Consider the following 14464-nt stretch of genomic DNA (forward strand, 5'->3'; position numbering starts at 1 on the left):
TGCGAGGGTAAGGAGGCTCGTGAAATGCAACATCTTGTACCAGGTGACGGGTGAAACATGGGAAGATTTGGTGGCATGTGCGTGTACATGGCCTGCGAAGCGGACTACCACATATATTTCCTCAAAATTATTGTTTCCCGCGGCGGAATATTTCATTTGGAAAAAAAAAAAGGAACCTTCGGTTGTTTAAGAAAGAGTTTCGATCTCATGATAAGTTAGTCTCGGTTATTTACTCCACCGTTCGTCTGAAATAATTATCAATCAATTGGAAGAAATCGAGCCAGATGAAGGTATTCAAGGATTATTTTTTTATTTTATTTTTTATTTTTTTGGGTAACGGTGGAACCCCAACTACGAAGCAGGCACATTGGCCCCAACGCAGCGGGTAAATCCCCGGGTAAACCGCAAGCCGACCCTCACGGTTACCAGGTAAAGCATACTCAGGTGAGCTCCCTTAATGTTTAGTTAAGGTATTCAAGGATGCATACCTTAATGTTTAGTTAAGTGTTTATGAGTTGATTACTTGTTTTGGTTGTGGATTTTTGCCATGTTTGTGTATTGTGGTTTCTCAAGACTACACTTCTTTGTACTTCACGTTTATCCTTGGAATCGTTTAATGGAATTTTACCGGGTATAACCCATTACTCAAAAAAGAAAAAGAAAAACAATTATGAATAATAGAAAATAACTCTATATTTAGCAATACATTATCTTGAAACTTGAATAATGTAATGTGTGATGTACACAATATCACCAGAATGCATTGAAAACGTATCGCGGTTCTTGAAAGATTCTAGCATATTTTTAAAGTGAAAAACGATAACTGTCTTATGAGGTATAGTCTAATATATATATATATATATATATATATATATATATATATATATATATATATATATATATATATATATATATATATATATATTTTTTTTTTGTAAGTCAGGAAACCCTTCTATGAACGAGCACATTGGCTCCCCCATAGAAGGTAAAACCTCGGGTAATGAAGTCCCCCGAACGCGACACCTGGTACCGGGTGAATTGCGCATTATGCGCACTCTCTAATCACACTCCCTTTTTGAATAATTTGGCAAAGCCAGGAATTGAACCCGAGTGGTGCGCTTCATTGGGCAACTCGGTGGCCACTCAGGCAAGCCTGAATGGTTAGTATAATAATTTATCAATTATTGATAGAGAACTAGTGCGTTAAGAAATACAAAAACTCAAACAAACACAAACATGAACTCAAAGTCAAACACAAACATGAACTCAAAGTCAAACACAAACACAAACTTGAACAACACAAAAGAAGAGAAAACAGAGTCAACTAATAATGTATGTAGCCTTATCCTTTTTAGCTTGCCCCATTTTGCACCTTCCTCTCAGCAAGGATTGTGAGTTCCTCCACAGTTCTTCTGAGCTCTTTTATGTACTCAATTACGCCTCCTAGTACTGATGCTCGATCAGCCTTTCAATCATGACCACAAAACAAGAAAACAAGTTTTCACAATAAATCATTGTGTGTAGCCCATTATTGTAATTTCATGTCGGACCTTATTTATATATTTACAAAAAAATTGCAAGTAATTTCATATTTTTAAAATGGATCACTGATGGTATATCGTTCGAATATCATCATACCAATAAGCCTCATATAGCCTCATATAGTGAAGAGAAATGCTACAAGTTTAAAAATTTTACTATAATGACTTTCATACATGTGGATCAACAATTCGGTAGTTAACTAATTGAATTAACTTGCTTTCATATACGTTTATTTGCTTTCATATATCAGAACTTTATGCAAGTACACCAATACACCATTCCTCTATAACCTAACATAAGATAGCTTTAATTTTTGGGTAGTCATATATAAACATACAAGGTGGTTGAGTCCTGATATCTTCACAATAGGTCGCATATTTAAACCTTACTAACCGTATTCTTGGAGTAGTCGATGAAAATGGTCGAAAACTGTCATGGAATAATCTGGTTAGATCACATATATTTAAGTAAAAATACGCCATCTTTTCTGAGTAGCAATTAGAGAGAAAATATTTTATGTTTACCTATTGATCACATATAAACGTACAGAAGGAGCTTTTTGACTACAAACATAGAAACATAGATATGATTATATGAATTACAACTAATAAACTATGATAACATTTTCGAAAAACAGATATTAATTAAAAACTAGTTAAAGACCCGAGATTTCGCGGGATTTTTGAAGGATCTAATCATTTAAGCTAGCATTTGAGGAGCTTCCTTTTTCACGGTTATCACTTTGACCATTTGCAAATCTATTTCTTTGAATCACATATTTCAGGTCAGGAGTAACCCACTCACAACCGTCGTCTCCATACATGATCATTTCATAATTGGTTTCATCAAGTTTATAGAAAATTAAACTGTCACCGGATTCAACCATAAGATCATCCAAAAGTTGTTTCCACCGACTGCCATACAACATTTTATGAGTCGTTCCCAACTTAGATTGACCTTTTGTTTATATCCTCCGATGGAGTTTATTACTACAAAAGAATTAGGTTTTACATGTATATGAGTCGAATGGTCAAGATGTCTAGGCAAGAATTGAAATAAAACCATGTATACTAATATTAACATTAACATAATATTGAACGAAACATTGAAATTAAATATGATGTGTGTAGCAAAGGAGAATACCAGTTGATGCATATCAGTATCCGTAATGTGTTTGATGCAAGATGAAAAACGCATGTGTGGTGCCATTATAAGCAGTTTAAGGTGGGTTGATGTATTATTGGAATGTGTTACATCAACTTCAAACTTGGTAAAACACATTTTTTCATCATAAATCGTTAGGTACCAATAAGCTTTTTGTATTGCAATGAAGCAAATGAAATTAACATGTCTTAAAGACCCGCGGGTTTTATGAATTGATGAAATTCTAAGACAATCTCAACCTATAATAACACAAAGGGGCATTATCATATATACCCCTATTAATATTTAAAATTACAAATATACTCAACTAAATTACATAATATTATATACACCCAATATAAGTAACGAAATTCTCATATTTACCCAATTTATACTCTTTAATGCTAAACCTAGTCCTAAACCTTAAATTCTAATATCTAACCCCTAAACCCTAAAGGTGAACCTTGCACTCTAAACCCAAAACCTTAAAGCTAAAGTTAAACCCCAAACTCTAAACCCTAAAGTTAACTGAAACTCTAAACTCTAAACCCTAAATTTAAACCTAAATCCTAAACCCCAAAATCTAACCCTAAAGCTAAACCTAAACCCTAAAGCTAAACCCAAACCCTAATGCTAACCTTAAAGCTAAACCTAAACCCTAATGCTAACTCTAAACCCTATACTCCAAGCACCAAAACTAAACCTAAACCCGAAACTCCAAATCTAAACCTAAACCTAAACCCTAAACGTTGAACCCTGAACTCAAAACCCTAGAGCTAAACCTAAACTCTTAACCCCAAAGCTACATCTAAACCCTACACAATAGAAATGGTTCAATGAAACGGATTAATTTGAGAATTTTAGTACTTCTATTGGGTATATATGTTAATATTTTACTTAGTTAGATGAATGTGTTACTTTTGAAGGTTAATTGGGATATATATGATATTAGATGGGTATATATGTTATTTTGTAGGTTAATAGGGGTATATACGATATTCTCCCTGACATGAATAAATAATAAATTTTTCAAAAGTTTAAATGTTTAAATATACAAATATCTCAGGTTTTGTAAGAAATTTTATTATAATGTAGTGATATATTCACTATTTTGTAAATAATTATATTATAATGGAGTGACACATTCAAGTGATATTATTGTATGAAGTATGAAGTTGCTCATTGATTAAAATCACAAAAGACCGATAACTAAGACAAATAGACGCTACATACTACTCCTAAAATCTAAAGCTTAAATTTTTATTATTCTAATTCACCCAGTTTGGACTTTTGACCAAATCAATCTAGATTCTTAAAATAAGTTTAACCGAAATCGATTAATAGTTCTATTAAAATTAGAATTTAGAATCGGTTAGTCTTGAAATTTGCAAACTCAAGAAAACCAAAACCGAAACCGAACCCGTTGAAAACTCCTAACTGAAATTGACTAAAGTTAGTAGTAATATGTTTTTAGGTAGTAGCAATATAATTAAAAGGAAACATAATTCGAGAACTAAATCATACATTGGCTGCACCTTTTTGAGTATGATAATGGCCCGCTAAATCGTTTTCATTTTCACCATAAATATCTTTAATATCATTATCGATGGTCTTTGCTGATGGTGATTGCACGAGAGTAATTTCAGGAAGAATATATCTAAGAATTAAGATCGAAACCGCAACATCAGTAAATGCCAACAATGTACGCACACTAACCTGCAGTAAGGATTGGTAAAATGCATATCTCCAACTGATGAACAAATTGAAATAAGGTCAATGTTTTTTTAAAAAGATTGTATGCGTTCGTTAGTTTGAAATATAAGCTTGCTTTGCCTATTAGGTTAAATATGTTTTTATTTTTGATCATTTCGCTATACATATGCGTGAACACAACACACATATACCATATTTGGGGAATTACCCATGTAGATGTATTTTCAGTGTAATTTAGTTCTTATGTAACTCTGCCCCAGCTCTTAGTTCTGGAAATATGATGGGTAATTTTCTACATGGGTAAACCCTAAACCCTAAATCCAAAATCTTAAACTATAAACTCCAAACCCTAAACATTAAAACATAAACCATAAACTTTAAACTCTAAACCCTAAACCATAAACCCTATACCTAAACCCTAAATCCTAAATCCTAAACCCCAAACCTTAAGCCCTAAACCCTATATCCTAAACCCTAAAATCTAAACCTTAAATCTTAAAGTCTAAACCATAAACGCTAAACACTAAACCCTAAACCCTATACACTAAACTCTAAACCCTAAACCCTAAATTAACCCTAAACCCTAAACCACCAACCCTTAACCCTACACACTAAACCCTAATCCTTATACCATAAACCCTAAAGCATGAATTCTAAGATCTAAACCCTAAACCCTAAACTCTAAAACCTAAACTCTAAAACCTAAACTCTATACACTAAACCCTAAACCCTATATCTAAACCCTAAACACTAAACCCTAAACCATAAATCATAAAACCCTAAACCCTAAACTGTATACCATAAAATCTAAAAACTAAACCCTAAACTCTAAACCCTAAACACTAAACCGTAAATCCTATACACTAAACTCTAAACTCTAAACCCTAAAGCATAAATTCTAAAATCTTAAGCTGTAAACCATAAATTGTAAACCCTAAATAGCAATTCATAAACCTTAAATCATTAACTCTCAACGTTAATCTATTTTTATCCATTAAGCTTAAACCCTATACACTAAACTCTAAACTCTAAACCCTATATCTAAACCCTAAACCCTAAGCCCTAAACCACCAACCCTTTACCCTTTACCCTATACCCTAAACCTTAAACCTTAAATTCTAAAATCTAAATCCTAAACCCTAAACGCAAAACCATATACCCTAAACCTATACACTAAATCATAAACCATAAACCCTAAATCCTATACACTAAACCCTAAACCCTATATCTATACTCTAAACCATAAATTGTAAAAACTAAACTTTAAGCCCTAAACCCTATACCCTAAACCAAAAATTCTAAAATTTAAACCTTAAACCTTAAAGTCTAAATCATAAACCACAAACAATAAACCCTAAACCCTATACACTAAACTCTAAACCCGAAACCGTACACACTAAACACTAAACCATCAACCCTTAACCCTACACACTAAACCCTAAACCCTAAACCATAAATTCTAAAATATAAACTCTAAACCCTAAAATCTAAAACATAAACCCTATACACTAAACCCTATACATTAAACCTTAAACCCTATATCTAAACCCTAAACTCTATACCGTAAATTCTAAAAACTAAACCCTAAAATCTAAAGCCTAAACTCTAAACCCTTAACCCTTAACCCTTAACCCTTAACCCTAAACACTAAACCGTAAAACATATATACTAAACCTTAAACCCTAAACCCTAAACCCTAACCCTAAACCCTAAAGCATAAATTCTAAAATCTTAACCTTAAACCCTAAATCCTAAACTGTAAACCATAAACCGTAAACCCTAGATAGCAATTCCTAAACCTTAAACCATTAAATCTCAACGTTAATCCTTTTTATCCATTAAGCTTATATTAGTTGTGAAAATGAATTTAGTTTGTACTATAGGTATATATAATTAGAGATGTAGAAAAAATATTCAAAGGATATTTAACCATAGAACATTTACATCTCGGTCAAATACGTTTTAAGACTTTCTTATAAATAATATTTTTAGTGGTATTTGAATCATTCTCATTGCCGTCCAATATGATTGGTTTTAATCCATTTTTTGTAGTCAAATATGCATGTCTGTAATGATTGTTTATTCATTTTATTGAAAGAAATAAATATATATATTAATTTTTGTAATATGATGTATATGCTACATGACAAATGTAATGCGTCATTATTATTATTTATTATTTTTTTTGTTGTCATCACAATGTTGGATGGAAAATATGGTGTAGGAAAATGTTCTGGCTTGAACAATTCAGATTGAGAAAAAAGTATTCGGTCATATGAAACACAACACCAGGTTGAATGTGTTATAATGTGGGTAAAAAATCAGATTAAAAGGTACTGAATTGGGAAAACTTATTGATTAGGTCATTAGACCAGGATGTAAACTAATGAAAAGTATGGTCGACTATTCCAGGTATTTTTTTTGTGTCCCGTTGGTCTTTGGTTTGTATTCGATCGTTATTGAGTAATTTTCAGAAAAAGTTGCATATTTGTTAGGAAAAATGTAATCCGTAACTTTTGGGTTGTAATGATAACTTTTGTATAAACATGATTTTAGATGTTTATATAATTACATTTTTTTATATTGTTAATGCAGAAATATAAAATTATATTTGTTATAATTGACTAACATTGAACAGATTATAATATATGATTACATTGACAAAAGTTTGATGAACTCTTAAACATCTTACGTTAAAGAGTTAGTTGGGTAAAAGATGTAGTTGGGTAAGTAACATTGTTCTAAGTACAAAATAAGTGACGTACATACATGTCATTAGTTTTAAGAGATACAGAATCATGGATTTAGTGGAATTAATAAAATATAGTACCAAAAGAGATGTTGACATTAGCCATTAGTCACTTAAGGTCCTCGGCTCCTTTTCACATTTGTGAAATAAAACTTTGAATTAGTGCAGTTGTAGTAAATCTCACATTCATCACTATCCTTTAGGTCATGATTCTTCTTAAAATCATTCCACTCAGCAGCCCCAATATACTTTGGTTGTTCTTTACCCATATCTTCTTTAACATCCAATTTCACTTCGTTGCCTTGTAGATTAACAACGGATATGCTTGCACCATGTAATATTGAAGGTATTTCATTACACTCCCGCGGAATCCACTTAACATAATATGATACATATATAAACATTAGTATTTCTAATTATACATACCTTTGATATTTGCTTATAATAGTTTGTGTTATTATGAAAACATTAAATGTAATGAAAAATTATGAAAAGAAAAAATATATAAATCTAGTTAAACAAATAATGGGTAAATGAGCATATGTTTATATAATTCATATGTAAATATATAACCATGAGGATGTAGAGGTAACATATATGTTTATATGTTTAGATTTATTAATGAAACAAGTTCCGGTCCGGACCGCGCGTTGCGGCTACGTTTTTTAGGTTATATCTATTTTAAACATAAGTGGTTAGGAAACTCGTTATTTATGGTTAGATAGGTTTTTTAGGTTATATCTATTTTAAACATAAGTGGTTAGGAAACTCGTTATTTATGGTTAGATAGGTACGTAGAGACGCTGGTGGTTACATAAACAAAATAGTTGGTAGTTGTTGGTGCGTTGTTCTTTTTCCCTTGTTTTTTCTAGCTTTCCTTGTCTTCATTTTCAGGGAATAGTGTCCTCTTTTGCTATATTGTTGCTCTGTGCTTCTTCCTTGTTCGGTGTGGCCGGTATCGGTGTTGCGTAGTGACAATGTTTCCGATAGTTGCTTCTTATGTGAATGGGCGATTTTGCAGTGGCGTTGTTTTATGTCCAGGGTTAGACTTTGGAACCAGTATGTATTACTATTAATAGGAGAAAAATGTCAGTCAAATAACATTAGGCTTTAAACTCACATTATAGCTATTTAACATAAGTGACTATTAAAATAAAAAGAGTGAAAAAGGGCGATTTTGGGCGATTGTCTAAATTTGTTCCATCTCTGCTTATGATTAATCGATATTGAAGATCTGATAACAACAGGAATCAAGGTGGGGACTGGTGATGGGGAAATCATCTGCAGGAAAGAAGAAAACAGTACCTCCTACTATTCCTAGAGTTTTAAGGAATAGGAAAATTGGGTTGGAGTCCCAAATTAACATGACGGCTGAGGATTTGATTAAGCGACCATTGGCAGATGATCATGAGCATAGTCATAAGGGTTTACACTATAGCATGAAGAATGATCTACATGATCTGGATGAGAACGTTAGTAGCCACACAGAGGATGAATCTTCATTCGAAGTTGAGATGGAACCTAGGGTTCCAGAAAACAAGATTGGAAAAGAGGATGTGCTGGTGAAGCCTATAGATGATGAGGATGTGGTTAACGATGGTCCAATTGCAACAGATCCCCTACAAAAACCATACTTACATGCTGCTGCCGCTGGAATAAAAGTAAATCGCAAAGCTAATTTTAGATTTATTCCACAGACTGAAGTTCTTGAAGATGGTATCAATGTAATGATTCCATTAGCATCAGTTAAGGAAGCTGAGAAGCGGTACAGTAACACTCTATATGGTTATTTTCTTGGTAAGCGCCTAGCTTTTCCAATCGTAAATAGCTATGTTTTGAATGTTTGGAAAAAATATGGATTGGAAAAGGTGATGATGAACTCCAAGGGGTTCTATTTCTTTAAGTTCGATTCGAATGCGGGGATGTTAAAAGTGCTAGAAAATGGTCCTTGGATGATACGTGGTATCCCTATTATCTTAAACAAATGGTCTACTGAGATTTTTCTAACAAAAGAGGACATTACTAGAGTACCGGTATGGGTGAAATTATATGATGTACCTCTTGCTGGTTTGATGGAGGAAGGATTAAGCAGGATTGCTTCAAAAGTTGGGAGGCCTATGATGCTAGATTCGTATACTAGCACGATGTGTATGGAATCGTGGGGGCGCCCAAATTATGCTCGGGCCATGATAGAACTTTCTGCAGATAAGGATATGAGAGAGTCCTTAACGATAGCTACTCCTTGTGCTGATGGTTCGAAAGTGGTTACTGATATGGTCACCATCGAGTATGAATGGTCACCGCCGAGATGTGGGGGATGCAAGGTTTTTGGTCATAAAGACATTCAATGTCCCAAGAATATTCCTGTGATTGATATTCAGAAAGCTGTTCAAGAAGATGGTTTCCAAAGGGTAACTAAAAAAGCTACTAAAAATGGTGCTAGTAAGGAGCCACGAACTGTTTTTGTAATGGGAAAACAGAAGCCGATAATGATTTATCGACGAGTCCAAAAAACCAATATGCAAACTAACAATGATCAAACTGGTAATAGTAAGAGTACTGATATTGGTGAGGTGGAGGTCAATAATCAGTATGATATATTGGGTGGTTTGCAAGATGAAAAAATTGAAACAACTAGACTGTATACACATGATGAAAGCGAGTTGAACAAGACAAATCAAGATAATGTGCAAGATGTGGTTGGGAAAAACAATTCTGAGGGGGCAAGCACTCCCGGTCAAAAGGGTTTAAATGATTAATATCGCTTCATGGAACATACGGGGTTTGAACCGGACCCCTAAACAGAATGAGGTTCAAAAAGTTGTCATTGGTAATCAACTAAGTATTTGTGCAATTTTAGAGTCTCATGTACCTATTAATCGTTTGAATAGTATTTGCAACGCTGTCTTTCCAAGGTGGAATTGGGCTTCAAATAACAATGTTTGTAACAAAGGTACTCGTATCATATTGGGTTGGGACCCGTCAATCGTCCAGCTTATGGTGATTAATGTGACAGAGCAAGTAATCCATTATTTAGTGAAGTCTTTGGCTGATACTAAGCAATTTTTTGTATCTTTTGTGTATGCGGCCAATCATTATGCAAACAGGAGAGAGCTGTGGCGGGATCTTATGATACATAAAAACTTCGTTCGTCAACAGCCTTGGGTTATGTTAGGGGACTTTAATGCATCTCTTAGTCTATAGGACACCACTGCTGGCTCATCAAAAATTACAATTGTTATGCGTGAATTCAATGAATGCGTCGAGGAACTTCATATGGAGGATGTTAACTATTTTGGTTTGCATTATACGTGGAATCAACGGCCACGAGAAGGTACGGGGGTTATGAAGAAAATTGATCGGGTTATGGCTAATGAGGAATTCTTTAATCAATACAACGATGCATTTGTTATATTTCAACCCTATAGGATTTCAGATCACGCCCCGACCGTTCTCAAGTTTGATCAGCGCAGAGTCCATAATCCGAAACCGTTCAAGATAAGCAACTATGTTTTAGATAATGACCAGTTTAAAAATATTGTATCAGAAGGATGGAGTAAGGAGGTGATGGGTCACATGATGTTCCGGGTGGTTAAAAGACTGCGAGGGCTGAAATCTCCTATTAGAAAACTAATGTGGAGTAAAGGTAATATTCATACGAGAGTGATTGAGCTGCGTAATCAACTTGATGAAGTTCAAATTCAGCTTGATCGTTTCCCTCAAAATCTGGACATCCGAAATCAGGAAAGGGATATGCTTATGAAGTTTAATGAAGCTTGTTTGGAAGAAGAGAGTTTTCTGAAACAAAAGGCCAAAGTGGAATGGTTACGGGCTGGGGATAGTAACACGAGTTACTTCCATAGAATGGTTAAAGGTCACACGAACAGAAATCATATTCATTCGGTTTTAAATAATAATAATATGTTGGTGGAAGGAGATAAAGTTCCTGACATATTTGTGAATCACTATAAAGAGTTCTTGGGATCAAGTTGTAATTGTTATCATATAAAGAATCCTGAGGACCTTTTTCACGCTAAGATCAACCAGGTTAAAGCTCGCAACATGATAAGGCCCGTGACCAATTTGGAGGTGAAAGACGCCATATTCGGTATTGGTAATGATAAGTCGCCAGGGCCAGATGGTTATTCGGCGGTCTTCTTTAAGCATGCCTGGGGAATTATCGGGGATGATGTGTGTACGGCGGTAAAATACTTCTTCAATAATTGTCAATTATTAAAGGAACTTAATCACACCATTGTTGCTTTAATTCCAAAGGTTGCTCAGCCGAGTAATGTAAGTGACTATCGTCCCATTTCTTGCTGTAACGTTCTATACAAATGCATTAGTAAGGTCATTACTAATCGCATTACTGATAGTTTATGGGATATTGTCAATATTAACCAATCGGCTTTTATTCCGGGTCATCGTATTTCAGATAACATTCTTTTGACCCATGAGCTTATGCTCAATTATCATGTTAATAGGGGCAAGCCCAGATGCGCTTTAAAATTGATATTCAAAAGGCTTATGATACTGTGAATTGGCGGTTCCTTAAAGATATTTTACATCATTTTGGGTTTCATAAAGTGATGATAAAATGGATTATGGCTTGTGTCACGACGATGTCTTTTTCTATTAGTATCAATGGTAATCTTCATGGTTATTTTAGAGGGAAAAGGGGTCTTCGACAGGGCGATCCGTTATCTCCTTACTTGTTTACTCTTGTTATGGAAGTGCTAACTTTGATGTTGACTAGAAACATTTCCAACTCTGCAACCTTTCGATTTCACCCTAAGTGTGATCAACAAAAGATTGTGAACCTCTGCTTTGCAGATGATTTGTTTCTATTTTCTTATGCTAGCACAGGTTCGGTCAAGATTTTAGCAGATTCATTAGAGGAGTTCAAAAACTGCTCTGGATTAGTTCCTAGCATAGCCAAAAGTTCTGGTTTTTTTGCTCATGTTTCGGATCAGTTAAAAGGACATCTTATGGCGATCATGGATTTTGAGGAGGGTAAACTTCCTATCCGCTATCTTGGTGTTCCTTTGGTGTCCTCAAGGTTGCAATATCGTGACTGTAAAATATTGGTTGAGAAGGTCCAAAGACGTATTTCAGATTGGAAGAACAAGACCCTTTCTTTCGCAGGTAGGATGCAATTAATTAATTCGGTTTTAGCTTTGATGCACATTTACTGGGCGTCGGTTTTCCTTCTTCCGGATGCTATTATGAGAGATATTGAGAAACTTTTAAGGGGTTTCTTATGGTGCCATGGAGAGATGAAGAGAGGCAAGTCCAAAGTTAAATGGAGTACAGTTTGTCTTCCAAAAGCTGAAGGTGGTTTGGGAATTCGAAGTTTAAAGATGTGGAATGTTGCTCTCATGACATCTCATATTTGGCGTCTTTTCTCCAACAAGAACTCTCTTTGGGTTAAATGGATTCATTCATACCGTTTAAAGAGTCATAGTTTTTGGGACGTTAAGATTGTAGCTACTGAGAGTTATGGGTGGAAAAAATTATTGCGTATTCGAAATGTAGTTCGGCCTTACTTGGTGCATGAAATTGAAAATGGCAGTAGCGCAAATGTATGGTCAGACTATTGGTGTGAACTTGGGCAGTTATCAGCGATCGTTCCCAGCAGAAGCATTTATCGTGCAGGCTTCAGTGCTAGGTTGGTGGTGTCTGATGTTATTCGGCATGGTGATTGGTGTTGGCCTCCATATTGGTAGCACTTGTTTCCATCTATATGGGTTGTCCAGGTCCCAAATTTAAACCAACTTGAAGATAAGCTCATGTGGAAAAATCCTCAAGGAGGGCTCAAAGAATTTTCTGTAAACGAGGTGTGGAATTCCATACGCCTCAAGCTGTGGAAGTTTCATGGTATCGATTGGTATGGTTCGGGCAATGCATTCCCCGACATACTTTCATTATGTGGCTCTTGATGGGGGAAAACCTGAAGACGCAAGATAAATTGAAGGTGTGGGAAATCCACGATAATACTAATTTGTTATGTGTGTTTTGTAGCTTACAACCAGATTCTCATGATCATTTATTTTTTGAGTGTTCTTTCACTGCTCAAGTTTGGTAAAAGGCTGCTCAAATGTGTCTGATTCCGTTGTCGAGCAACAAGTGGAAGGATATTAGAGATGAGCTGAGCAAGGTAAGGGGATGGAATGTCACTAGTGTGGTGTTCACAAAGCTTTTGGTCGCTGCTACGGTGTATTTCATTTGGCAGGAAAGAAATGCTAGGTTTTTTACAAAGACTCGCAGATCTGTGGAGCAAGTTTTTGAGGTTATTTTCGCTACTGTCCAGATGAAGCTTATGTCTATTAAATTCAGAGAGTTGGATCAAGTGAAGTTGTTGAAGAATAATTGGAAAATCCCTTAATTTGTTTTTATTGTCGGGTTGTAGGCTTAGGCCTTTGCTATAAGTCTAGCTGGTTTGTCTAGGGGCCTCAAGACTCACTTGAGGTGTATGAACGCAATTGTTCCATTCTTGTATTATTTTTAATAATATTCACCGGGGAAACTCTTTACCCAAAAAAAACATAAGTGACTATTATAATGGCTATGACTAAAACATAAAGTAGTTTGCATCAATTCATGTTTTTTTTTTTTTTTTTTTAATTTAAACAGGTATCCACTATGCAATACTATCAATAGAACATAAGTGTCTAGCTATAGTAATTCGTAACTGAATATATAGTAATTCAACATAACTAAACATGTTGTTTGGCAAATAACATTAGGCTTTAAATTCGTAAAGTTGTTGCATAAATTCATGTTTTTTGAAGTTACATGCATTATAAAGTTGTTGACTATGCCAAAGATTACATAAAATGAACTATTAAACCCACACATCTTAAGACCTTGGTTTCCTAAAGATTATTTCAAACCCATGTAAATTAACCAACATTTAGAAATATCAAACCTAAACTTATTTCTAAAGAATACCTATCAGCTCAGTAGATGAAAATTATGCAAAAGCATAAGTAATTCAAATAGTCAACTGCTGAATGGTTAGTTATGGGACACTTATTGAATGTATATCAAATGTTGTTTGGTTATACCTTGTATCTTTTTAGGTTATGTAGCATCAGTCCTCTTGCTAGTGTGTATCTGTTTTTTATTTTCTCCATTTCTGGGTCATCATATGTCTCAAGGTCCAGATCTAGCAGCGGCTAGTCTTTGAATTTTGACGTGTACCTGTTATGACTTGTTGAAAAACCAGTTTAAAATTTGAACATACCTATAATCTGACCAATATTGATTACCTAACAATTTATTATAGGAAGTTGAAAAGTAAATATTAACAGACCA

General features: G+C 34.5%; 1 protein-coding gene across 1 annotated transcript; it reads left to right on the forward strand.

The window, feature by feature from the left end:
- Positions 1 to 8415: 8415 nt before the first annotated feature.
- On the forward strand, positions 8416 to 13807 carry LOC139875275 (uncharacterized). The gene is made up of 8 exons (XM_071862620.1): positions 8416 to 9892; positions 10008 to 10168; positions 10352 to 11440; positions 11632 to 12831; positions 12904 to 12984; positions 13236 to 13304; positions 13380 to 13496; positions 13781 to 13807. Exons 1-8 carry the CDS (start codon positions 8416 to 8418, stop codon positions 13805 to 13807), a joined length of 4221 nt encoding a protein of 1406 aa, XP_071718721.1.
- Positions 13808 to 14464: the final 657 nt, after the last annotated feature.

This window comes from Rutidosis leptorrhynchoides, chromosome 11 (assembly GCF_046630445.1).
Source record: "Rutidosis leptorrhynchoides isolate AG116_Rl617_1_P2 chromosome 11, CSIRO_AGI_Rlap_v1, whole genome shotgun sequence".
Lineage (NCBI taxonomy): Eukaryota > Viridiplantae > Streptophyta > Magnoliopsida > Asterales > Asteraceae > Rutidosis > Rutidosis leptorrhynchoides.

What these genes read in the sequence shown, in the direction of transcription:
- LOC139875275 (XM_071862620.1), top strand. Translation starts at nt 8,416, where the DNA reads ATGGGGAAATCATCTGCAGGAAAGAAGAAAACAGTACCTCCTACTATT. An exon ending in CTAGGTTGGTGGTGTCTGAT is followed by an intron (nt 12,832 to 12,903) that starts GTTATTCGGCAT and finishes TGGGTTGTCCAG; the next exon opens with GTCCCAAATTTAAACCAACT. An exon ending in TTAGAGATGAGCTGAGCAAG is followed by an intron (nt 13,305 to 13,379) that starts GTAAGGGGATGG and finishes TTCATTTGGCAG; the next exon opens with GAAAGAAATGCTAGGTTTTT.